The sequence below is a fragment of the Pipistrellus kuhlii genome, unplaced genomic scaffold (genome assembly GCF_014108245.1).
Source record: "Pipistrellus kuhlii isolate mPipKuh1 unplaced genomic scaffold, mPipKuh1.p scaffold_m20_p_1, whole genome shotgun sequence".
NCBI classification, from domain to species: domain Eukaryota; kingdom Metazoa; phylum Chordata; class Mammalia; order Chiroptera; family Vespertilionidae; genus Pipistrellus; species Pipistrellus kuhlii.
Genome location: NW_023425404.1, coordinates 149,628,663 through 149,655,750, shown reverse-complemented (window position 1 = coordinate 149,655,750; position 27,088 = coordinate 149,628,663). Strand labels below are relative to the sequence as shown.

The following is a 27,088-nucleotide window of genomic DNA, read 5'->3' as shown; positions in this document are numbered from 1 at the left end:
GAATGTTTCTCATTTAAAACAGTCTTCTAAAAATACTTCAATGTGTATGCAGATGATGTATACATTCACTACTAAATACAGTCAGATAAAATGTTGCATAAATAGCTGCAATTCAGGAGCTTGGGTAACAATGCTATTCTGTACTATTTCTAATTGCTGTGTTTATATTCAAACCAAAGAAAATATCATTCTTGTATAAGTCATTATTTACAAAGTACCTACTAGAAGACAGTAAGGTTAAGAATATAGTATGTGTGGGCAACCTAGCTGGTTTGGCTCAGTGGATAGAGCATCTGGCCTAGGGACTGAAGGGTCCCAGGTTCAATTCCAATCACCCCTATGTTCATAGCAGCACAATTTACAATAGCTAGGATTTGGAAACAGCCTAGGTGCCCATCAGCAGATGATTGGATCCAAAAACTATGGTACATTTACACAATGGAATATTACGCAGCCATAAAAAAAAAAATTCTCATCGTTTGCAGCAACCTGGATGGAATTGGAGAACATCATGCTGAGTGAAACAAGCCAGTCAATGAAAGAGAGACACCACATGACCTCACTTATCTATGGATGATAAAGAACATTATAAACTGAAGAACCAAAAGATAGATATAGAGACAGTAAAGCAACAAGCAGACTGTCAAATTACAGTGGGGAGGTTGGGGAGATCTGGGGGAGATAAGAGATCAACCAAAGGACTTGTATACATGCATATAAGTACAACCAATGGACACGAAACTTTGGGGAGGGAGGGTATGTATGGGAGGGGGAGCATTGGTATATGTACAAAAATAATAATTTAATTAAAAATATATTATAAAAAAATAAAATAAAAAAATATATAGTTTTTTTTAAAAAAAGAATATGTGTGGGCTCATAAATTATCTGACCCTGGAGATTCAAATCCCAATTCTGCTTCTTTCCAACTACTTAAACTCTCTTTGTCTGCATCTCCATCTGCAATATGGAGATAGTTAACTCCTTTAAAAGGTATAAGGTTAAATATGTTAACTCATAAAAATTTATGAAAATATTGTCCAACAAATAGTTAAGTGCTTAATAAATGTTAGATGCCTTGTTGTTATTACTACAAACATTACTACTATATAAATGGCATTGTGGATAGCATCCCAGGAAAACTAAAGTACAAGACACCTGCTCAAAGATATTACATTAAGTAGAGCAGATTAGACAATACCCAAATAAAACAAATCCTGTTAAAAAAGGAAGTGCTGTAGGAATTCAAATGAGACAGAACATACATGTGATTGGTAGAGGATGGGAGTATGGAAAGAATGCACTGAGGACACAGTGTCCTGAGACAGGTCCAGACCAGTGGACAGATTGCAGAGAAGGCACACAGCCTGGAGGAGGACATTCCATGCAGGGGCAGAAGCATGAGAAGTGGAGCTCGATGCTGGGAAGCTGCAAAGCATTTCACAAAAATATTGGTGAATAGACCAGTTTGGTTGGAACCGAGGGTTAAAGTAGGCAAGCACAAGCAAAAAGGCAGATTGCAGGTTTTGAAGATCTTGAATGTTAAGGTAGAAGTCTGTTTTTAATTTAGTAGGCAATGAGAAATTTCTAAGAATTCTGAAGTACTACAGAAATACTATTTGGAATAGCACAAAAAGAAACTGCATTTGAAAGCAATGCGTAAAACAGAATGGAATTGCAAAAAAACAAAAACAAAAACACACACACACAAAAACAAGAAAAATTAAAAAAGAATGCAACAAATGAGGGTCTAATCTGGGGTGACAGTGCTGGAAATGGAAAGAAGAGAACAGCTGCAGAGACATGACAGAGGTGAAAGGAGCATGAATTATCCACCATTTGGATGGTAGAATTGCAGGTATAAGGGAAGAAAAGTCTTTGCTAAGCTTTCAAGTGACTGGGAAAATGACAGCTATTAAAACTAAAAATACAAGGATGAGCTGATTTAAAGGGAAAATGAAGCCTGACATAGAGAAATGCTATGGTAAAATTCAGGCCTGGCAGTACACCTATTATGTACAGGACTGGCGCTGGGCTTAAAGAAATACAATGTGTGCTATTATCACCACTTCCATAGTCTAAAAAAGGGATTTAGAAAGATAGCCGTTTTTACTTATGCAAATGATCTATCCTGGTCTGAAAGGAAAGTTGAGATAATGGGATCTAAAATGCTCTGAACTGTAAAAGAAAAAAAAGAAAAAAAGAAAGAAAGAAAAAAGAAAAAAAAGACTTCCTTTGATACAAAGGTTGGGAGAATTGATGGCTGAAGAGGAAAAGTGGAGAGTCCTGGAAGAACATTAGAGAACTCAGACCTAAAAGGGAGGGAGCAGGCCCCTGCAGCAAGGTAGCAAACCAGGAAGAAGGGGAAAGGAGGACAGTTAGTGATGATGACTGCATATCTCTGAATATACAAAAAGCCACTAGATGGTATGCTTAGCAAGGATGAATTTTAAAATACATATGAATTATCTATAATAATAAAAGCATTAATATACTAATTAGACTGGACAACCTTCCAGATGAAGCTAAGACCAGCAGCTCAGGGAAGGCAGGCATACTCTTACATGAAGAATTTCGTGCATCAGGCTTCTAGTATCTCAATTAAGTTGCTATACAAAGAGTGTATGACCATGAATTATAGAAGCAGTGACATCTGATACTGATTTGAAAGTTTCCTATTCTGTTTGATTATCCTCAGTTACTTTATCTTTTAGTAAAATTGTAATAACCACTGTTGACTGGTCTCAGCAATACTATAAGGAATTAAAAGCCTGAATTCATGCTTAGACACAGAAGAGTGGGCTCCCTGTATCACTTGTACACAGAGCAGCAATCCTGAAGCGAGTCCAACAACAAAGAACGCAAGAAGTTCCTAGTGGTCTGTGAAATAATGAGGAAGAGGTGTGTGGTTGGTCCTCAAACTCTAATGATTATTTGAAGAACAAAGGAAGGATAATTGTCCCTGCGCTTGAGCACACACAGAACTAGAAACTTTGGAATCTCTAGGGTTCCATTAGCTTGGCATCTGCATTCTGCCATTTTAACAGAAAGCTGGGGAATGAAGAAAACAGAACACTTCTAAATTACCTAGGGAGGGGGGTCATATCAATGTTCTATACCTAAGTGAGCAGACCCCATCTCTCCTTCTCTTTCACTTTAGAACAGTCTTGTTTCTACTGCAGTTTTCACAGAAGCTGACATAATCTTTTTGTTTTTAACGGGAATTCTGAACAATCTTTTAGAAAAGCCCCTTGCAAACTTCAGAAACCATACCAGCAAGTTCTTTAATTTCTTAAACTGATTTCCTCCTTCACCAAGGTGGTAGGAGATTATATCCTAAAAAGGTTGAACAAGCACTCTTTTGGTCTTTCTACAGTGCTGTCTGCCATCCAGCCAGCAATTAATAGTATGCAGCCTTTGAATACTGGTTTTTGTATGGCTTTAGTGGGAAAATGTACAAGTTGAGCCCAATTCTCTTTTGCATAAATAAATCACTCTTAGGAAATCAAGCCCTTGGAAAGACATATTGAGCTATAAACTGTCCTAATCCTTTCAAACCATTCAATTTTTGAGTAGTTAAATATGGAGAAAGGTTGAGTGTGGGTCTGTATTTCGGGTGGCAGAAAAGATTAAAAACAAACAGAAAATGGAAGGACTATAAACAAGAATACCCTCCAGAAAAAAATACAACTGAGCAAAATATCAACATATTTTAATTACTTTTTATTAGCAATTACAGACTCAAAATAAGAATGAAAGTGACATACATTTTTACTTATCATTTATACCTTGCCTACTGATCATTTCAACTGACCCAAACTGTATCAAGCATCTCCATAGTTTAGAAATAAGATAAATAATTTGGTTCCATCTAAATTTATCTAACTGGCATACATGGTAGGCTTTTAAACTAACAATAAAATGGTCAACTGCAAACTGATGAGTAATTATGATTATCTGGTACCATAGCACACTGTGTACCAACTTCTAGCAGAATGAAATACTCTATAGTCATATACAACTGATTCTATTTCACTGCTTCTTAATTCAAACTGTCAGCTGAAATGCCATAATTTATCAGACCAACAAGAAAATGACTGATGTTTTTTTAATAATGTTCAAAGCATTAGCATTAATTACTATTTTAAAAAACGATTACTAACCTTGCTGAAGAGGCTGAGTGTTTGTACTGGGATTCTGACTAACTGGCTGGGTTGAGCTACTGGCCGTTGTGGCAGTAACAAGTCGGACATAGTGAAACTTGCTTCCAGGCACTTGGATCTGCTGGACATTTGGAGCAGTTGCCAGAGGAATAATTGTCTTAAACTGTGATGTGCCCACACCTCCAACAGTGATGGTCTGCACAGCTGATTTCACTGCCTATTAAACAATACAACATGGTTATCATTAATCTGGTATTTAACTTTCCTACATCTTTTCATTTAAGACAATCATCAAGTAAAAGCATGTTCCTGTAGTTCATCAAACACTGTTGAAAGGACAACCTGTTCAAAGAGAAACGAAAAGAACAGTAATGAATACAGAAGTGAAACTACAATTAGTGAGTTTTGTCTTCCATCTCTGATAGTTTCGTCCCTTGAAAATCCAAGTTGGATGACTTGCTATGAAAAAGTTATTACTTAAATTACAAAAACTTATATAATTTTGTTCACATCAGGTAAATTGTATAAGATTATTTTAAAACTCCAAGAATCAAGCTCCATATTCAACACAGAGAAAAAAGGATAACACTACCCACCAAATTAACTATGACAAATTTCATTTTCCCATGTTCTAAAGGAAAAAGAAATCCAAAAGAAAAGCCCTCTTTAAGTCTAGTCATTTTTGAAAGGCATAGAGCGTTCCACAGATACAAATGCATCCACTAACATATGGGTAGGACCCTAAATTTAGTCTAGAATTACACCAACTTTGGTTGTCTAGGGAAACTAATTTTGGGTGGTTCAGATTTGAGTCAACATTTTTAATTTCCTCCTTCAGTTTGACAAAAAGTAATGTGACTTCCTAAAAACCTAAGCGAAACATTAGAGGCAGAAGAAAACTAATGTCTTTTAAGTTTCTCCAATCTATGTTGTTTAGTCAATGTATAACAGATTGTCATACAAAGCAAAGGTACTGACAAGATTCTCCAACTACTTCTGTAGAATTATTTTTTAAAAATATATTTTATTGATTTTTCACAGAGAGGAGGAGAAAGGGATAGAAAGCTAAAAACGTCGATGAGAGAGAAACGTCGACCAGCTGCCTCTTGCACAACCCCTACTGGAAATGTACCCGCGACCAATGTACATGCTCCTGACTGTAATCGAACCTGGGACCTTTCAGTCTGCAGAGGGATGCTCTACCGCTGAGCCAAATGGTTTTGGCTGTAGAATTATTTTATAAAGAACTAGTGGCCCAGTGCATGAAACTCATGCACAAGGGGGGGGGGGGGTCCGTGTTCCTCAGCCCGGCCTGGACCCTCTCCAATCTGGGACCCCTCAAAGGATGGCCTACTGCTGGTTTACAGGGTTTGGGCCTAAACTGGTCGTTGGACATCCCTCTCACAATCCGGACTGCTGGCTCCCAACCACTCACCTGCCTGCCTGCCTGCCTGATTGCCCTAACTGCTTCTGCCTGCCAGCCTGATCACCCCCTAACCACTCCACTGCCAGCCCGATTGCCCATAACTTTCCTCCCTTGCCAGCCTGGTCACCCCTGATTGTCCTCCACTGCTAGCCCAATTGCCCCTAACTGCCCTACCTTGCAGACCTGTTTACCCCCCTGCCCTCCCTTGCAGACCTGATCCCCCCCTAACTGCCCTCCTCTGCTGGGCTGATTGCCCCCAACTGCTCTCCCCTGCAGACCTTGTCCCCTCCAACTGCCCTCCCCTGCAGGCCTGGTCACCCCTAACTCCCTCCCCTGCTGGCCCGATCGCCAACTGCCCTCCTCTCCTTGCCACCTTGTGGCACCATCTTATGTTGGGAATGATGGTCAATTTGCATATTACCTCTTTATTAGATAGTATTATGTCACTATTCTTTTAGTGGTTATTCCAGAGATTACCCTATAGGAATTAAGTAAGTACTTTACACATCATCCAGACAATGAAAGAACTGTATAACACTAACACCATTTATTCTTGCCCCATCTTTGTGCTTTTAAGTATTTTAATTCTATATATAACTTAAATTCCACAAGACATTTATATATACCCCACAAATTTACCCTTTCTGTCCTTTCCTTAAGTACAAGTCAGCTGATGGGAAATTCTCTCCACTTACTTTCTCAAAAAAAAAAAGAAAAAGAAAAAAAAAGTATAATCTGTTATCTAATTTGCTGATAAACTCATCTGTTAAATTCTTAAATCTCCATTAAGAGTGAAAATTTTGCCCTAACCAGTTTGGCTCAAGTGGATAGAGAGTCAGCCTATGGACTAAAAGGTCCCAGGTCCGATTCCAGTCAAGGGCATGCACATTGGTTGTGGACACATCCCCAGTATGTGCAGGCTGATCGATGTTTCTCTCCCATCGATGTTTCTAACTCTTTATCCCTCCTCTCCCTTCCTCTCTGTAAAAAATCAATACCATATATTATATATATATATTTTTTTTAAAGAATGAAAATTTTAAGTTTGAAAATGTTCACCATTCATCATAAAAATATTTATGATTCCTTTTCATTGTTTTTAATTCTCTGCTGAAGGTTTTCATCTTTTAAAAAAAATTTCTGAACATATTTATCTGTTATTTTTACAGTGTGAGTCTGATAATTCCATCACCCAGATCTCTTGGTTTTGAATAATTTGGTCTGGTTGCCTGGTCTGCCTGTGGCTCAGTTAGCTGACCGTTGTCCGATGCACTGAGAGGTTGGATGTTCACTGTCTGGTCAGGGCACACCTAAGGCAGATTTCCCTAGGTTTCCCTTTACTTCAGGGTGATGGCTTCTGATTTCATGGCTCCCTTGGTCAGTCTCATATGACAGATTTTTTTTTTTTAATATATTTTATTTTGATTTGTAGTTGTTCTTGGTGGAATGAATCTGCAACAAGCTAGTTCTGTAAAGCCAAAATAAAAAATCCAGAGTTCCTGGTTTTCAATCTAGGTTTCATTTCCTAAGTGTGTAACCTTGTGCAACTAATTAAACTATTCTGTGTCTAAGTTTTCTCATCTGAAAATGTAAAAATGGTACTTTTTCATAGGATTGTTGTAATGGTTAAATAAATTAAATTATATAAGGTACAAATAAGAATTCATCATATATTACAATGCTCAATTAATGTGAGATGCTATTTGTAACATTATGAAAGTTAATAGCATCAAGAATTGTAAATAACTAGTTACACAACTGCCTCTAAGAAACATGAAAGTATTTTTCAATCAATTAGTAAATTGAATAGAAGTATCCATAACATTTTTTAAAACATTTTTAATTTTTATTTATTTTAAAACTGATAAATTTTCTCTTATTTTAAAAATATTTTTATTGATTTTTTTTTTTTTTTTTAAGAGAAAGAGAAAGGGAAAGGGAGAAAGAAACATCGATTGGCTGCCGCCTGCACATCCTACTGGAGACTGAGCCTGCAATGCGCCTGACTTGGAACAGAACTGGTAACCTCTTGGTGCAAGGGATGACACTGTAACCAATTGAACAACCTGGTTAGGACACCAAATAATGATTTTGGATGAATACTTTAAAATAAAATATTGGATTAAAAAAAAAAACCTTATCTAAGCATAGCTCAAAATTTCAAAATTCATAAAGATACCATGCAATATTTTGAGTAATTTTATGTGCACAAAATTTCTGCAAGAAAAAAAAGACAAAGTTGCCGAACCTGGATACGTGCCCTTGACCAGGAATTTAACCCACTACTCTTCTGTGTGTGGGCCAATGGGCCACACTCTAACCATTGAGTACCCTGGCCAGGGCATAAGGTTTTTTATCATTGAATATCATAGATGTCCGCATTTTATCTGAATTCATCCAATGATACTTTTAGGATTTAGATATTGCAATATGTATACATAAATTTACCTCAAAAGAAAAAACTCCAAACAGTGAATTCCTGCTAATGGTATGCTAGATGAAAAATTTGGGGAGAAGTATAATGAATTTGTGCAACTAACTTTGAAACACATTTTTAAAACACATTAATGGATAGAAGAATGGACAGATAAATGATAAAGCAACTATAGTAACATGTTGAATCGAGCATTTAATTACAAAAGCAACATAGAATTCTACTCAAGCTAGAAGACCTAGAAGTAGTAAAAGTTCAAAAAGTTATAGAAATTAGAAAAGTAAGGAATTTTTCTTAAATCATCTGTACATAGCTTATGCTCTGAAATTCCTCACATGGGAGTTGAGTACATTCTGCATGCTAAATAACTATGTGGTGATTCAACTACTTACCACAGACAGGGCAAACAAGAAAGATTTGCTTGCCAAATAAAAGCCTTCCCACACACACCCCCACCCACCCAAAAAAGGAGTACTCACTTCCCTGGGTCGGAAAGCAAAACTGAAAAAGGTGTACATGAAGTGAATTCAAGAATGTCCAGGATAACTTGCATAGACTCTCAAAAGTAATGAGTAGGACATTTGGAAGATGTATTCATTATTAAAACATTAAAGAAAAAATTACATCTGAAACTAATATAAAATGTTGAATATAAACCATAATTGAAAAATAAAATTAAAAAAAAGAAATACATTAAGTTGGAAAAGAAAAAGTAGCCATCAACATCACATAAAGTGTTGACAGGCCTTACATTTCAGGAATATTTACTAACTCTCAAGACCAAATTTATGAGAAAAAAGTGTTTCACGATTTCTGACCATTGCTTCTTTTATCTAATTATCCAGAACCCAAGCTCTGTGAATCTTTACCTTTCTTTTATTTCCCCCCTCTAATAATTAGGAACTTTTTTTACTGACTTTATTGGGGTGATATTGGTTAATATAATCATTTGGGTTTCAATGTACAATTCTATAATACATCATTTGTATATATTGTATTTTGTGTTCACCATCCTAAGTAACCTTTACTTTTCCTGAACTTCAGTTATCCAAAAATTCAACTATCCTGATGCCTTTAGATCAGATTTTATATAAATCAACAGCCCAGCTTCTCTCTTTTTGCTAAGTCACCTACTTTATGAATAGAATATGGTTTGCCCATCCCAGATGTGTATAAGCGTAAAATTGCAAAAATTAAAATACAAACCAACACCCAGCCTGCTGGTGTGGCTCAGTGGTTGAACTTCGACCATGAACCAGGAAGTCACAATTTGATTCCTGGTCAGAGCACATGTTAGGGTTTTGGCTGGATCCCCAGTAGGGTGTGTGAGGTAGACAGCTGATTGATGATTCTCATTATTGATGTTTCTCTCTCCCTCTCCCTTTCTCTCTCTGAAATAAATAAAGACATATTTTAAAAAACAACAATAACAAAAGACACCAGATAGTTATTCTAATAATAAAATGAAAGGCAAGATTCAGAAATGAACTAGATGTTGCAACCATCAGGTAAGGACTTTAAAATATTAAAAAACCTAGTGAGAAAGAAGATAACATCAAGAGATAGAAACTATAAGATATAAAGATTCAAATGAAAATAAAATAAATACAATTACCAGAGGTGAAAAAGTCCTTCAATGGGTCCACTAGCAAACTCCACAGAACTAAAAACAGAACCAATAAATTTTTATACTAATTTATACTCTGATCAGTAGTGATCTTCTCATGTGACTTATCAAACATCTATTTAGTTGTTTTTTTTCCTCTCTTTTTTTTGCATTACCATTTATCCCCCCCTATACTCTCCTCCACCTCCACCAACCAATTATAGACCCTCCCAATCACCCTACTGCCCCTATCCATGAGTTCTCTCATTCTTAGTGAATCCAGGTTTTAGGGTACCAATATTAACACCAGATCACCAAAGTTCTTGCCTTCAGAACTGAGTACAAAAGAGAAAAAAAAAAAATTAGAACACTTCATTGATTTTTAGAGAGAGAGAAAGGGAAAGGGGGAGAGAAATATCACTGTGAGAGGACAACATCCATCAGCTGCCTCCTGAATACCTCCCACTGGGGATCGAGCCTACAACACAGGCATATGCCCTTGACTTGGAATCAAGGATGGTGGGCTCCATCCCCAGTGTGGAGCGTGCAAAAGGCAGTCGATCAATGACATTTCTATCTTTCTCTCCCTCTCCCTCCCTCTCTGAAATAAATCTATAATAATAAAAGCATAATATGCTAATTAGACCAGACATCCTTTCGGATGAAGCCGAGGCTGTGGCTGTGAGGGATCCAGGCAGCCACCACAGCTGTGAGGCCTACTCTTACACAAATTTCATGAATTGGCCCTCTAGTTAAAATATATTTTAAAAAAATAATAATAATAATAAAGGATGAGAAAAATAGTTCCAATTTTTATGCTATCAGGCACAGCCCATATATCAGGCATATTAGTCCAATACTACCATCTACTCTGTTATTCAAGTCAGGAATGTTGGAATAAGACCCTAACATCCAGTCATTATGCCTTGAACCTCTTTCAACACATCTTTTCCTCCCTAGCCCCTTATTTACTAGTCCAGCTCATATCTGAAGTACTATAATAATTTAACTTAGTGATTCTCTACTCTTTCCTCAACTTTAGAATTTTAAAATATTAAGTTTAATTCCTAGGTCCCAGCCTAGACACTCTGATTTAAATGGGGTCCAGCCATTAGTTTTTTCAAGTGGTCTCCAGGTCCTTCAAAATGCAGCCAAGGTTGAGAATTGCTAACATAATTGGTATCTCTCGTAGGATCTAGGCTTACCTTCCTCTATACTATCTTTCATTACATTTTAAGATTCATCTTTTTCAAAATGTAAGCCTCGCCAAAACCGGTTTGGCTCAGTGGATAGAGCGTCGGACTGCGGACTGAAAGGTTCCAGGTTCGATTCCGGTCAAGGGCATGTACCTTGGTTGCGGACACATCCCCAGTGGGGGGTGTGCAGGAGGCAGCTGGTTGATGATTCTCTCTCATCAACGTTTCTAACTCTCTATCTCTTTCCCTTCCTCTCTGTAAAAAATCAATAAAATATATTTAAGAAAAATAAATAATAAATAAATAAATAAATAAATAAATAAATAAATAAATAAAATGTAAGCCTCATATTATCCTAAAGGAGTAGTTTAGGATCACTTAGAGAGCTTTCAAAAATTCTGGTTCCAGGCCAAACTTTGGACCAATTAAAACAAAGTCTCTAGAGATAAGAACCAGGCACTGATTTCCAATTTGCAGATAAGGCTGAGAACCACTATCCTAGCAACAATGGGAAGCACAGAAAGTCTCTAAGAATAATAAAATAGCCCTAGCCAGTTTGGCTCAGTGGATAGAGCATCGGCCTGTGGACTAAAAGGTTCCAGGCTGCATTCCGATCAAGGGCATGTACCTTGGATGCGGGCATACCCCAGTAGGAGGTGTGCAGGAGGCAGATGATAGATGTTCTCTCTCATTGATGTTTCTAACTCTCTGTCCCTCTCCTTCCTCTCTGTAAAAAATCAATAAAATATATTTTTAAAAATAACAATATCTAAACTCCCCTGAAGGTAATGACTTTCTATTAACTTTAGCACCCTCCATTCTCACAATACCAAAGCATCTCGGCTCCCTGAAAGGGCCACACTTTTAGATTTTTATGTATTACCTCAATCCATAAGACCTCCTCTGCTCACCTATAACTAAGATCCAAGCCACCTTTAAGGTTAATACCTTTCAAGAATAGCCTCCTTTGTACAAACCTTCCCTGACACACACAATAGAGTTCATCAATACACCCGTGAAAGTTAATGATTCTGCAGAGCAATTCTTAATGTTTAAATATAATTTTCCTATTGAATTACTTATAATTAAAAACTTACCTGATTCATGTTTCTATCCCCAGTTCCTATCACTATGCACACAGAGTTATTCAAATATCTGTTGAATTAATTCCATTTAAGTAAATAATTATCTATATTATTATGCAGGTAGAATTCCATTTTAATAAACTGTAAGAAACATCATATTTATATATTACAGTCAAGAAACCAGGAGCTAGACTTTTTAAAAAATGTAAGGCAACTGTTAACTTTTGTTCTATTTATAAACAGTAACAAATTAAGGAAAAAGGCAGATAGAAAGTGTAGTATGTTTTCAGAAACACAAGGGTGGTACCTTACAGAATAATAATGTTTGGGTTTCCAACTGAATTTGTCCTTTAAAATTTATCTTTTCAAAATGTCATGCTGGTATAATGAAATCTGTATAATTTAAGATTATAAAGTGAGCTAAGATTGCTTACTTGATCTAAGAGTAAAATGATAGGTGCTCTGCCACCTTAATATAAAACAAATTATGAAAAGCTTTCAAATGCTCTGAATGAACTGCACATAAGCTTCAAAACTTTGATATGGTTCCAGCATTTGATGGTCATTTCTAGTACTCTGTGTACTCTGTTACTCATCAAAAGTTCAGCTCTCCATAAAACAGCTTAAGCAGAAGATGCAGAGTATTTTATCAAAAGGAATTATATTGCCCTAGCCGGCTTGGCTCAGTGGATAGAGTATTAGTCTGCAGATTGAGAGGGTCCCAGGTTCGATTCCACATGCCTGGGTTGCCGGCTCAATCCCCAGCAGGGGGCATGCAGGAGGCAGCCGATCAATGATTCTCTCTTATCACTGATGTCTATCTCTATCTCCTTCTCCCTTCCTCTCTGAAATTAATAAAAATAAATATATTTTTAAAAAGTTATATTAAACATTTTAGATTTATATATCATTATACATACATGTGACTTACCCAAAGATAGTAATTTGCACAAATATTAACTAAAGAGCTAAACACATAATGTACCACAATTAAAAGAGCTTTGTTGTACCCATATTTATAGGCCATGAAAATCTTAGCATATAAAAAGATTACTAGGTTACTATGTGTTTAGAATACGTGTTTTATGTCATATATCCTTGATTACTAAATTAACCCAGTATTTAACTGAATGTCTATTCAGTTGCCTGGGAATATATTAAAACCAAAGGTATCTGAAGTGACTATAAAAAATAAAAGCGGCCGAGACCGGTTTGGCTCAATGGATAGAGCGTCGGCTTGGGGACTGAAGGGACCCGGGTTTGATTCCGGTCAAGGGCATGTACCTTGGTTGCGGGCATATCCCCAGTAGGGGGTATGCAAGAGGCAGCTGATCGATGACTCTCTCTCATCGATGTTTCTAACTCTCTATCTCTCTCACTTCTTCCCTGTACAAAATCAATAAAATATATATTTAAAAAAATAAATAAATAAAAAATAAAAGCGTTGGCCACAATACTTGGCATTTGTGGTTAATTTTTTTTTTTTTTTTACCTTATTTGGCGATTTCAAAGGTGAGATGGCTATTTTATTTGGTGTCTGTGTTGTAGAATTCAAAGTTGATCCAATAACACCACTTTCAGATATTGTTATGGTCTTTGATGGAGTCCCAGGAGTAGACTGTGAAAGAACCCTACCTGCAAATGAGAGGCAGCACATCAGTTTGACTTTTTATAATAATAATATAAAAATGTTTGTGACGATGATCTACCCTCACAACGACTGTAATATATGTTTACTATTTCATATGTATTCACATATGAACTTCAACATTCAAGCGAGTTCCTAATGAATTATGATAAACCTAAGAGGAAAGAAGTAAAGGAGTGTTTCTTAGCAACACTTAGTATCTTAATATCACTTTAAATAAAGTCCATAAAAACACCTCTGCTCACATTCTCATCAACCTTGATAAATATTATCAGAAAATAGACTCAGGACAACTAAGCAACATGCCTTGTGTGACACAGATCCTAAAAGTCAGTATTTGAAGTCTTAAAATTCCAATCTGTTTCCTACTATACTACAGCTATCTTAAACCACAGGATACAATTAAGTCCACATCTACAGAACATAGTTACTGAACTAACTTAACACTGTATGGTTTAATACTGTCTGATTTTAGACTGCCAAAAGGAAAAAAAAAATCTTCCTGGCCAGATTCCAAAAAGAATACAGAAATACTGTGTTCACTTCTGAACAATACCCTTCAGCAACAATATACACACGCACACACAAAACAAACTGTAGTGTGTCTAGAGAGCTTAGGGAATTAGAAATCATATCATGATGAGTTGAAATACTAAAATTCTTATCATAGGCAAGAAAGGAATACAAAGACATGATATATCTCCAAATTCTTAAAAGACTGTATAATGCCCTGGCCAAGTGACTAAGTTGGTTGGAGCATCATCCAGTATACCAAAAGGCTGCAAGTTTGATCCCCAATCAGGGCATGTACAGGGGGCAACCAAGTGGTGTGTTCTCGTGTTCTCTCTCTCTCTCTCTCTCTCTCTCTCTCTCTCTCTCTCTCATATTCTCAGGTGAAGATCTACAATATAAAATGAGACTGTGATAAGTCATTAGTGCCATTCATCAAGTATTCTGGGGACTTGGTAGAGCTGCACTTTCTATCCTTCCCCATTCCCTGTGGTTAGATATGGACCATGGGACTAGTCCTGGCCAATGAAATATGAGTAGAAGTAAGGAGTGTCATCTCTTTGCAAGAACACTTACTTCCTGTGGAGACCTTTCAAAGCTCTTTTTTTCTGCCACATTTGAGGTGATGGCTCCCCTGTCAGCCTGGGTCCTTGAGAGATTCATGAGAAGAATCCCCCTCTCTAAATCCACAATGGACATGCAGAAAGTCATAAAGTGTAAACAGAGAAATAAAAACTGGGATTTATTTAAAAACTTCTGAATTTAGAGATTATTTATTATGGCAGGAAAACCAAGATTATCTTGACTGATCCAGCTGTCAAGTTGAAGGATTAGAACCATCAGCTGCACAGCACTAATGCATAGAAATAAAAATATTCAGCTTAACACTAAGAAAAAACTTCTAACAAAATTTTCCAATTGAAATGACTGTTTCAACACATGAGTTTTTAGTCACTGAAAGTGTTTCAAGCAGATGCTGGTTAATCAAATCAACTGAGGGGCCTGCTTGTTTTTCATTGAGATAGCACTTCTGATTATCTAATCTCCAAATCCCTTTTTATCCTTAGCTGTATAGACAAAATCAAGCAAATATGCAAGTTGTATAATTTCACCCTGAGTCAGTATGCAAAGCATTTATAATCGTCAGGTGTTGTCCACCTGAATCAAAAGACATATTCCAGAAAGCTAGAGATGGGCAGTTTGAGATAGAGAGCTAACATATCTGAGCGAGGACTAATTCTATCAGAGATTAATTCATTAGTGAATATTTTCACATTGTTGACGTTTGCCACACTGTAGCAACCTTGTACCTTGGGAGCTCTGATAATAAGGACCTCTGTATCTCACTTAACCATCTCAAAAGTCTTATGCAGTGGTTGGTATCATCATTTAACATAAGATGAACAGATACTGTATTTACCCATAAAAGAGAAAAATCAATGGAAGAGCCATGACTAGAACACAAGTCTCCCAATAGCTCGTTTCATACCAATGCACTGCTTCCATGATGTACATATTCACTTAATCATTCACTGAAATACATCTTTAGGCCAAAAATTGCTAGGTACTAGAAGGACAGAGATAAAAGAACTACCATCAATATGCTACATACATACCTGCTATCATACAGATGGACCATGAGCCAGTCATAAAAGAACAAAGTCAAAGTGAGAGAAACAGAAAGTCTCTGCTGGGGCTGAGAAGATATAGGAATGGGGAGTTATTATGTAACTAGAGGCCCAGTGAATGAATTCGTGCATCAGTGGGGACCCGTGGTCTGGCCTGTGGGATCAGGCCAAAACTGGCTCTCCAACATGCCCCATGGGTCCCGGATTTCGAGAGGGCGCAGGGCAGACCGAGGGACCCCACGGGTGCACAATCAAAGCCAGGGAGGGACATGGGAGGTTGGCCAGAGGGGAGAGACCACGGGAGGGCTCCAGGGTGTGTCCGGCCCATTTCATTCAGTCCCTATTGGCCAGATCCCAAAAGCAAGCTAACCTACCAGTCAGTGAGTCTGCCCCTTGGTGGTCAGTGCACATCATACCGACTGGTTGACCAATTGTCTGCCCCCTGGTGGTCAGTGTACATCATAGCAAGTGGTTGAGTGGCCTTAGCATATTATTAGCATACTAGAGGCCCAGTGCACGAAATTTGTGCATGGGTAAGGTCCCTAGAACTGGCCAGCAATCAGGGCCGATTGGGGCCTCCCTTCCTTTGTTCCGTGCTGCACCCTGATGGTCAGCACACGTCATAGTGAGCAATCAAACACTCAAGAGGACACTTTGCATATTAGCCTTTTATATATATATATATATAGATAGATAGATAGATAGATAGATTACACTTTGGTTGAACGGCCAACTGGTCGACCAGATACTTAGCATATTAGGCTTTTATTGTACAGGACTAAAGGCCCGATGCATGAAATTCTTTGTGCAATAATAGTCCTTCTTTCCCCCAGCTGCTGGCACTGGCTTCCCTCTATTACCCAGGACCTGGGCTTCTCTTGCAGCCCTGGCTTCTTCCGGAAGATCGCCCAAAAGACATCTGGTCTAATTAGCATATTACGCTTTTATTATTATAAATAGGTACAGAGATTTCATTTTGCAAAATGAAAAGATTTCTAGAGATGGGACAGTAGTGATGATTGCACAATGATGTGAATATATTAAATGCCACTGGATTATACACTTAAAACTATTAAAATGGTCAACTTTATACTATATATATTTTATCACAACTTTAAAAAAGTGAATTAATTTTAAAAAACTAGATGGCAAACAAAAAAAAATTACCATTAAGAAAAATGAATCCTGGCCATCATGGTTCAGTGGTTAGAACATCTGACTGGGGATCCAGGGGTCATGGGTTCAATTTCTACTCAAGGACATGTATCTGGGTTGCAGGTTCATTCCCCAGCCCCAGACCGGAGGCATGCAGGAGGCAACCAATCGATGTGTCTCTCTCTCATCAATGTTCCTCTCTCTCTCTCCTCCCTCTAATAAAATCAATGGGAAAATATCCTCAAGTAAGAATTAACAAAAAGAAAAATAAAGAATAGGGAGACAAACAAGAAAGACAAGTATTACAATACAATATGACTAAAAGATATTCTAAAAAACTAGTGTGAAATTTAAAAGAAGTCTAAAGTATTTGGTAGGTATATTAAGTTTTATGGGAATATATAGAAGATGGTCAGAGTAAGAGTATTTGACTAAGGTCAAAAGCTTCCAAGACAGGAGGTAATCCAAAGGTAAAAAGGATGAGTTAGCCATGAGGACAGCAAAGAAAGATTTTTCAGGTAAAAGGAACAGTGCACATGTTTCAGGTAAAAGGAACAGTTCACTTGGTAATCTCTTAAAATAAGTTAAATCAGTAGGTGGAGCTGACAAGAGATAAAATGAAAAAGGTATGTATGAGATCATACTGTAAATGTTTTTAATGCTAAGAAAGCACAGGCATTTGAACTTAATCCTAATTGATTGAAGCCCAGAAATGGATACAGCCAAAAAAATTCTAAGCAAGGGTGTGACAAGATCAGATTTCCATTTCGGAAAAATCACATATTTACAAACATAGGTTTATCTTGACTGACAGAAAAAGATATCTATCTTCAATGAGAAGCTCAAAAGTCATTAAAATAAAAATAAAAACCCACATCTAAATGTACTTTGAAAGATCATTAACTACAAAATAAAGATAGGTCTCCTTGAATAAGACAATGCAACAGGAGAGATACTTTGATGGTTTAAAATTTGGTTTTCATTAATTTAAAAGGCTATAAAGAACTAGTTAACAGCAGAAATTATCCCTCCAAACTGAACTTAAACATCAACAATTCTAGTGAAATTTAATAGAAGTCTACCTCAATTTTGGTAGGGCTAATCTACACTAATAAAAGAGAAACATGCAAATTGACCATCACTCCACTACACCGCCAGACAATCAGGAGGTAATATGCAAATTAGGAGAATAAAGATGGCGGCCACCCAGCTGCTCCAAGTGCAGAGTGGCCAGGCAGGGCAGGAGACCTACTATGAGAGGGAGGGCCGGGGGAAGGGATCTACAGGAGCAGCACTCCAGTGCAGCAAAGACGAAGACTGCACTGCAGCAAAAACCAAGATGGCAGACTCTGGCCCAAGTCTTCAGAGAAGCAGCAAAGACAAAGATGGCAGACTTTGGCTGGAGCAAAGGCCTGGGTCCTGGGTGCGGGAGGAAAACTGGTGCTGGAAGCCAAGGGAAGGAAGGCCTACTGCACAAATCTCTCTCTCCATGCAACGGGACTCTAATAAACTTATAATTAAAGATGAAGCTATAGTCGGTGTGCAACATATGACCCAAAGACCCAGCAATGACATAGTCATGTTATAGTCAAATGTAAGAGGTGAAACCAGGACATTAACTAAAAATACATTCAGACACTTCTGCAGACACCACACTTGTTTGGTATACAATTTTCCCACGTAATTTTAAAAATTTAAGGGATTCTCTCAAATTTCAAAACAGTAAAGAACATTGTATTGAGACATTCCTCTCCTGGTTAACCAATTCCACCTATGAAAAACCTCCGAGGGATCTGGAGGTCCCTTTTTTCACAATACATCTAAGCCTTGTTCACTTTCAGCCAACTGAAGCCCACTTCCTAAACCAGCTCCAAATCCCAATCCTTTTCCAATCTTTCCTCTGGGGCTATACCTGCTTTCAATGCAGTCCTCGAATCACCAGCCTCCTATATCTACCACAAATCTCTAATAAGGACAAAAGAGAAAGAAAACATTCATTCACCCAACACTGTCTTCATATCACAATCTTTCTATGCCTTCTCTCATTTGCTAAAATGAGAAGCCTTCTTACATATAATTCCAAACTTCAAAAAAATGGCAAATCATGGCCACTGACTTCAGAGCTGCCTACTGTTACACTGTCTGTAAACTTACCAAAGACAGTAGTAATAGGTGCTTTCTATTTATACTCCTTCTCCCACCCATGGTTAGTTAAAATTTAAAGCACACTCATCAAGAATACACAAAGGAACCTTGGCCAGGTAGCTCAGTTGGAGTGTCATGCTCTCAAGTTTCAGGTTTGATCCCTGGTCAAGTTACATATAAGAATCAAACAAAGAATGCATAAATAAGTGGAACAACAAATGATGTCTCTCTCTCTCTCTCTCTCTCTCTCTCTCTTTCCTCTCCCTCCAAAATTAATAAATAAAAATTTTTATTATAAAATTTATAATTTATTCATACAAGAATGGGTAATTAGCATTTGAACTTCTCTAGTCAAAGTCTACCATCCAGAGGTGCTTCCTTAAAGCACAATGAAAATTAGAAATGAGCTCTAAATTGGTGAAAATCGTCATGTCAGTTTAACTCTGAATTAAAGACTAGTCACCATGGCTTTGTGGATTTTTTCTAGAAATACTGAGCTGCTTGCCAAGCAAGGAGTTAAGAAGAAAGATGGACTTAACCAAGCTATTATAGAAAGAGACAAGGAAAAGATAATTAATGGTGTTTGCATGGACTCCATATTGAATAAGGAAGACTGTGAGGACAGGAATGGGCTGATTATTAATAAGGAAGTGGGAGGGTTAATGGATCAGAGATTTCAAAGTCAAAGAACTGCCAGACTGGGAGTACAAAGGAAGGTAATCTAGAATAAAGAGAATGAAATAATAAAATCGAGAAAGAGGTTAGCCCTGGCCAGGTAGCCCAGTTGGTTAAAGCACATTGTCCCAATACTTCAAGATTGTGGGTCCGATCCTTGGTCAGGCCACATACAAGAAGCAGCCAAAGAATGCATAAATAAGTGGAACAACAAATCTATGTTTCTCTCTCCTCTCTCTATAAAATCAAGGGGGGGAAAAAAAAGAAAAAAGATTTCTGAGGTTTTAGTTATTGATGACAATTTTAAAAATATATATATTTTTACTGATTTCAGAGAGTAAAAGAGAGGGAGGGAGATAGATAGAAACATCAATGATGAGAATCATTGATCAGCTACATCCTGCATGCACCATAATGGGGATTGAGCCCGCAACCTAGGCATTCGCCCTGACTAGAAATCAAACCATAACCTCCTGGTTCCCAGGTTGATGCTCAACCACTGAGCCATGCCAGTTGGACTGATGACAAATTTTAAAGTATATAATAAAAGAGAACTGGGTCACATTATGGAATTTGCTGGCAAAATATAAACTTCTGTTATCACTAAAGTAACTGCATCATTGTGACAATTTTCTATCCATAGAAAACTGCATGTAGAGCATATGAAAATACTGAAACTAAAAATTCAAACAGAAACCATAAAATACTATACTCCCATGTGTATTAATTTAAAACTGTCAGACTTAGCACATGTGCTCTAGAGACAAACTGCTTAGGTTCAAACTCCAGGTGGCCAATTACTAGATGAGTACCTCCATTTCCACACAGGCAAAATGGGGCTGGTATTAGTATCTACCTCACAGACTTGCCAGAGGATTATAGAAGTCACTATATGTAAAAAGCTAAGAATAGTGCAGGGCACATGATAAACACTAATAACTAATATTATTAGAGTTTAAGTCTTTGTATTACTTTCATAGTAAAATTCTACCCCAAACTAAAGAAACAAAAATAATAGACTGATTTTGAGATAAGGCATTTTGCTGAAGCATACATTTAATAAGTGAAACATTTCTTATTAACAAGTTTGGTTTATAAAATGTTATTTCACTAATACATTTCAAGGTGGCAGAACAGCCTTTTATAAACATAAAATATAAATATATAGCTTAATAAACTATAAAGAAATATAACCTGCAATGACTGGTGGTGATACTTGAGTTGTCTGTCCTGTAACTGCTTTACTATTAATTGGTTTTGCAAAGATCAGCTTCGTGATTACTGGACCAGAGGTTGGTGTTCGAGGCTTCTTAGCAATCTGAAATATATAAATAACTATGAAGACCATTTGTTTCTATAAAACACCTTTGCAATCACAATTAAAAGATTGGTATTCAGAAGTATACATGAAGCCAGTTCATTTAACAAAATATATCTACGAATTAATGTTAAAAAACTTATAATGTAGCCATTAATTAAACATTATTACAACACTCTTAGGCAAAAATATAGTAATACATTTGCATTTCATTGTAAATCCTTATTTCAGTCTCTGGGATATAGATATATAATGAAAAACAAATTAATATTTTAAAATAATGTTTAATAAGTTTACTTAACATTTAATAAAAAAAAAACCTATGACATAACAATATTCTTTTCAAAAGAACAAATTATTCAATAATAAAAAGATAGAGCAAAGTAAGAGAGAATAGTGTAAATGATGAAACCACCTATAAATATTGACCCCTGGAAACAAAATATAAATACACATTAAAGATGTGCTTATGATTAGATGTTCAGCTTTAGATCTATATATCAGGAGTAGATAAATGAAGAACTGAATAAGTTAATGCCCTCGGATACAAAGAGACATCTTGGGCAAAACAAAGACTATTGTAAAGGCAAAACCACTCAAATATTATTTACTAAGATACTGTTTCTTGAAGAGAGACCATTTTAGTCATCTTTGATCTTAGGTTATATATTGGCACACTGTTAACCTGAACTAAAATTCTTCACAAGTCAAACAAGGTAGAATTACCAATGCTTTTATATTGAAATTATCAATATATGCAAAGACATAGTTTCTTCTAAAAGTTAAAAGCAGAAACTTAGATCTAATAAAACTTTTAGAGCAGGAAGAAAATTAAATATTAATTTTATCTTTGGGCAGATATGAAAATTGAGGTCTTGTATTTTTTATTATTGGAAATAATGACTCAAAATGAATAAACATGACCAACTTGAATGATAGAAATATACCAGAAGCTGAACTAAATACCAGCTTGTGATCAAACTATAAATTAAACTAAAACCTTTTGTTACACTTAGCATATATTACTTTCTTACATTGAGAACATATTACTGACAAAATGAAATATAAATCACTTTTTTTAAAAACATGGGATCAATCACTACATTAAAAAATACCCAACTTGCCCTAACCGGTTTGGCGCAGTGAATAGAGCGTCAGCCTGCGGCCTGAAGGGTCCCAGATTAAATTCTGGTCAAGGGCATGTACCTTGGCTGCGGGCACAACCCTGGTGGGAGGTGTGCAAGAGGCAGCTGATTGATGTTTCTCTCTCATCAATGTTTCTAACTATCTCTCTCCCTTCCTCTCTGTAAAAAATCAATAAGATATATATTAAAAAAAATACCCAACTTGCAAAACTCTAATATACTCAAATAAATTCATAATTGTACTTTAAAAAACACTGATTCAATTTGGGAGACATACAGGAGATATTTTCCTCAAATGTGTTTACAAGCTTAAAACTCTAAAGTAAGTCAGAATATGTCATCTATTGACTTAGTATTAATAATCTCAAGAGGTAGAAGTATTGATATTTTTAAAATCTATGTCTCAAAATAATCTTATCTATAAAGATTAGGAACTTAAAAGTATTTACATATTTTTAACTGATTTTCACAATCATCTGACTATATGAATATTTACCAATAAAAAAACAACACTAAACAACACAACCAAAAGCACAATAATTTATCAAATGAACAATCTCAACCTGCCCTCTAGTTATGTTTTTTAATGGAGCTTTGCTGAAAAATAATGATTTCCAGTTCAGTTAAGGAACCATAATTTTTATATTATGAATTCTATAAACTACCTCAGAACAAAATTACTTTATTAAGTAAAAAAAACAACAACATAAAGGATCATTTATATCAAATGTATCCAATCAGCAGATTAAGACAAAAATGAATCAAAAAGGAAATTTACAAATAAAATAGCCAAATATCTAATCAAATAATATATGTAGGTAATTTTTGGCACTGTGTGTATAGGTATAGAAACCAGTTTGGAATAATGCTGTTTCATACTGCTAGCTATTTATTTCTCTTATTATACTATGCATATGAAACATGGGAAAGTGTTTATATATCTGTAATTAAGTGTGACTATACCTCTTAGTTACTGCCTCTGGCCTCAACTGTCACCTCTTCCCTTCATTTTTCAAGATGGGTCTCCTTCTTCCACCCTACCTGCTGTCCATACCCTAACAGTTTCAATACTCATTAAACTTAAGACAACGCTGAGGACTCTCTGGGGAAAAAACAAAGAATCATATACACCATGTAATAATAAACCAAATATTTTGGTGCCTAAGAAGGAAACATATAGATGTGTAGCTTACTTGTTTTTTATGTGTTTCAGAGCTTTGTAGGTTACTTTTGAGTTAGAAGGACTTGGGTTGCCTAAAAATTACTGGACAAGTAGAGTAATATCCTAAACAGAGTTTCTTTTGTTTTTGTTATTATATTATGGTGTGTGTGTTTTTTAAACCAAAGTTCTTTTTCATAAACAGAATCATGGTTTATAAAAGTAACAACAATAAAAGAAGTTGTAAAAATTAGTTCCCAGTCTTTGTTTTTATTGTCAGTACTTAGGTGATTATAGTAAAAAACTAGTGAATACAAGTAAATTGGTCATTAAAACAGTCTGTATACATTGCTCTTATAAATGAAAAAAAATGCATTCTACTTTTACATTATCAGTTTCTTGTGAAATGATTATGAGCCACATCCCCAATAAAAAACAAGTTTCAAAACTGATTTTTTAAAAAGTTAGGACAAGATGCTAGATGGTAATAACTCATTTAAGAGATCATCAAAATAAGTAAAAGAAGTCAGAGATAGGTGAGATGACAATGAACAAAAAAGAAAAGAACACAATATTCCAAAGTGCTAGAAGGGACATGGGCAAATTACAAGCTTTGAGAAATCTTACAAAGTAATTCTTAAATAAAAAGCCCATGACATAATAACCAAACATTATTTCTAATATCAGCTGAGAGTAGATAGCTCCCCAAACCTTCATATTTCTTTATACACCTGCTTTAGTTCTCTAACTCCTGCCTTCTTTTTTGTAAAAGGCAATTCTTTCAAATAGGGAATTTATTTGTGTTCCCTGGACTTAAGTGGATCTTTGCATTTCTAAGAGTAGTGGTGACCAAAACAGGCCTACTTGGGCATGAAAAATGGGAAGCCATTTAACAAATGTGCTGTTAACCTTCTCTGTTAAGGTCCTTTTACTACTGATAATAAGTGCCATTTTGAAGGATCCTCAAAGTTTTGAGAACTACAAGTACTTTCATCATGTTCAAATAACCATCTTCCAGCTAAAGCAAAAAACTCAGAGACGATAAGTATCGATAACTTATCCAAAGTTCCCCAGATGTTAGGGAAGCAGAGAGGTAACTTAAATCTAGTTGGTCCAACTCTAAAGCCTATGTGTTACTTCCATCGTATGGCACTACCTTTTCCAAACTGTAAACATGAGTGATGAAAACGGACAGTAAACACCAAAGAAAGGCACACATTGGCCAGAATGTACTATTTCTGGCTCCAAGGGTTTCTTAGAGCAGCAAGTTTTCCTAGACTTTGACCATCGGTTAACTGAAAAAAATCGTATCTGAATGATTTTTTGCAGTCTTTCAGCAATTGTGGCATCTTTATACTAGCAGAACATCCTTATAATCAAACTATTACAAAGAATAAATGCATTTAAAAATGAGTAAAAGCTATAAGTACACTCATCTGGAATTTAACCAAAATTGTTTACTCTAAGTTCTCTAGCAAAAATATCCAAAGGATTAGACATACCAAACTTAACCAGGAAAAAAAAAAACAACAAAAAAAACACCGCAATACCCACACACAATTACCAAACACAACATTCCAAAGAATTCAGTAACAGCTAAGCATTTAATTACCCTACAAACACAACTACCATCAACTTAATTTTTAACATGCATTTTAATTCATAAGCCCCCTTTTTTACCTGTACTGTTTTTAACTGTTGGGTCTGTAACACAGAGGGCTGAGTTGTAGTATTAATCAGTTGATTTCCTGGGGTCAATGCTGAGACACCAATGACAGGTTTCACCTCTGGCCTCCCTCCAATGGTAACTACTTTAATTTGCTGCGGTGGTAACTTAGCATCTCCTGACTGGGCCTGAGTTGTAACTTTCTGAGCCTGGGGTAGTTGGCTATGGGGTAGTGCTAAAACAATTGGTGAACCAGACTTGCCCAAAGTTGTTAAAATTAACTTCTGTCCATCTGGTTTAAGGGTCTGATTGCCAAGTTTAAGATCAGATGTCTGTGATACTTTGTTTAAAATAATCTGATTGGCAGATATAGTCACAGGAGTCTGAGCACCAAGTTTTTGAAGGCCACTTGGAAAAGCTGGTTTCACTGTGGTATTAGAATCTGCTTTAGTAATTGTGGTATTCACTGCAACTTGGTTAGTGTGGTTACTGTACACTGTGATTGGTTCCGTGGAAATGGGCGTGGCTGTAGAGTCACCAGTAGAATTTATGTTGACAATTTCTTCCAGTTCTGTCTCCATGGGAATTGGGGATGAAACAATAACAGCCTCAATACTATCATCATCCACTAAAGTTATACCAGTGTCCATTATCTCCTCTGGAAGCAAGCTATTCACCTCAGCTGGCACCACCTCCATGATCGTTCTCCTGCTAGAAAGATGATCAGGCTCTGCAATAAAAGTTGAAAAATAAAAATTACTAGCGTTCAAAATAGTTTTTAGACAAGAACAAAATTATTTGAGAAAAATACAAGTAACAAAATTTTAAATGACATTTTTTATTGGTGTATAATTTAATAAAGGATATTCCTGATGTGGATTTGAGTTAAACCATTTTAACATATCCTCAGCTTTCAAATATCTGAAATATAATTCATATGAGACACAAAACTAGAAGCCAACATTCTCATTCACCATGTTGCAATTCAAAAGTATACTGCAAAAAAAAAAAGTATACTGCATTTAGGCAACACTAAGTCACATAATTATAGGAAACTCCTTTCCAATGACTACTCATAAAACTTTAAATCTTTGACATGTCCGATGATCATCTTATTTCTTCCCATTTTTTTCCTATTGTCAGACTTAAAAACTGCTGAAGCACACAAAGAAATAAAGATTTTAAAATGTAAACAGATATTGGAAACATATCTTCAAATCTCCAGTGAGCTAGATCCTAAAATTATGGCATTTATACCATTTCTAAAATTCCATTAAGTACTCAAATTAATGTTAAAAGAGTTTTTAGAGTAATCCATCTCAGCAACTAAAGATCAAAAGGCTTATTTGGCCCAAGTTTGATCAATTAATTAGCTTCATACCAAAGAAAACCTTATTTGGGCCGAAACTAGTTTGGTTCAATGGATGGAGCAATCGGCCTGTGGACTGAGGGGTCCCAGGTTCGATTCCGGTCAAGGGCATGTGCCTTGGTTGTGGGCACATCCCCAGTGGGGCGTGTGCAGGAGGCAGTTGATAGATGTTTCTCTCTCATCGATGTTTCTAATTCTCTATTCCTCTCTGTAAAAAATCAATTTTTATATATATATATAAAAATTGATTTTTTACAGAGAGGAATATATATATTCCTCTCTGTAAAAATAAGGTTTTCTTTCATATATATATATATGAAAGAAAACCTTATTTGGAAAAAAGATTATATATATATATATATATATATATATATATATATATATATATGAAAGAAAACCTTATTTGGAAAAAAGATTCTCAAATCTCAGCCATTTAAAATATCAAAAATGGCATCATTTGAGAATTATACAGCCAGTCCCTCTAAAGAAACAAAATGTTAATAATAATACTAAAGCAGGTTATGCACAAATCAGAACTGTTATGCTTTTAGTCAAAGGTAGTGCAAAACTCCCAATAAAAGAATCAGTTATTGCTGAAACCGGTTTGGCTCAGTGGATAGAGCATCGGCCTGCGGACTGAAAGGTCCTGGGTTCGATTCCGGTCAAGGGCGTGTACTTGGTTGCCGAAACTAGTTTGGTTCAATGGATGGAGCAATCGGCCTGTGGACTGAGGGGTCCCAGGTTCGATTCCGGTCAAGGG

The 27,088-nt window shown here is 36.2% G+C and overlaps 1 protein-coding gene and 1 long non-coding RNA gene across 9 annotated transcripts in view; both read right to left on the bottom strand.

Annotated features, from left to right (window-relative positions):
• The window catches only part of LIN54 (lin-54 DREAM MuvB core complex component), a 57,123-nt gene that overhangs the window by 16,582 nt on the left and 13,453 nt on the right, over positions 1-27,088 (bottom strand). For 5 of the 8 annotated variants that reach the window (XM_036412042.2, XM_036412060.2, XM_045571215.1 and 2 more), the window contains exons 2-5: positions 24,974-25,689; positions 20,866-20,989; positions 13,403-13,545; positions 4,164-4,380 (exon numbers count right to left, since the gene is read on the bottom strand). In XM_036412042.2, the coding sequence (XP_036267935.1) occupies positions 4,164-4,380; positions 13,403-13,545; positions 20,866-20,989; positions 24,974-25,657 (1,168 nt within the window). In that variant the 5' untranslated portion in view covers positions 25,658-25,689. The remainder of the gene's footprint in view (positions 1-4,163; positions 4,381-13,402; positions 13,546-20,865; positions 20,990-24,973; positions 25,690-27,088) is intronic. The other 3 variants (XM_036412067.2, XM_045571229.1, XM_045571235.1) reach the window with 1 other exon arrangement.
• Positions 17,087-19,215, bottom strand: LOC118704632. Its single transcript, XR_004983457.2, has 3 exons — positions 18,363-19,215; positions 18,327-18,330; positions 17,087-17,954 (listed from the first exon to the last, which is right to left on the bottom strand). It is a non-coding gene; the product is annotated as an uncharacterized LOC118704632 (long non-coding RNA).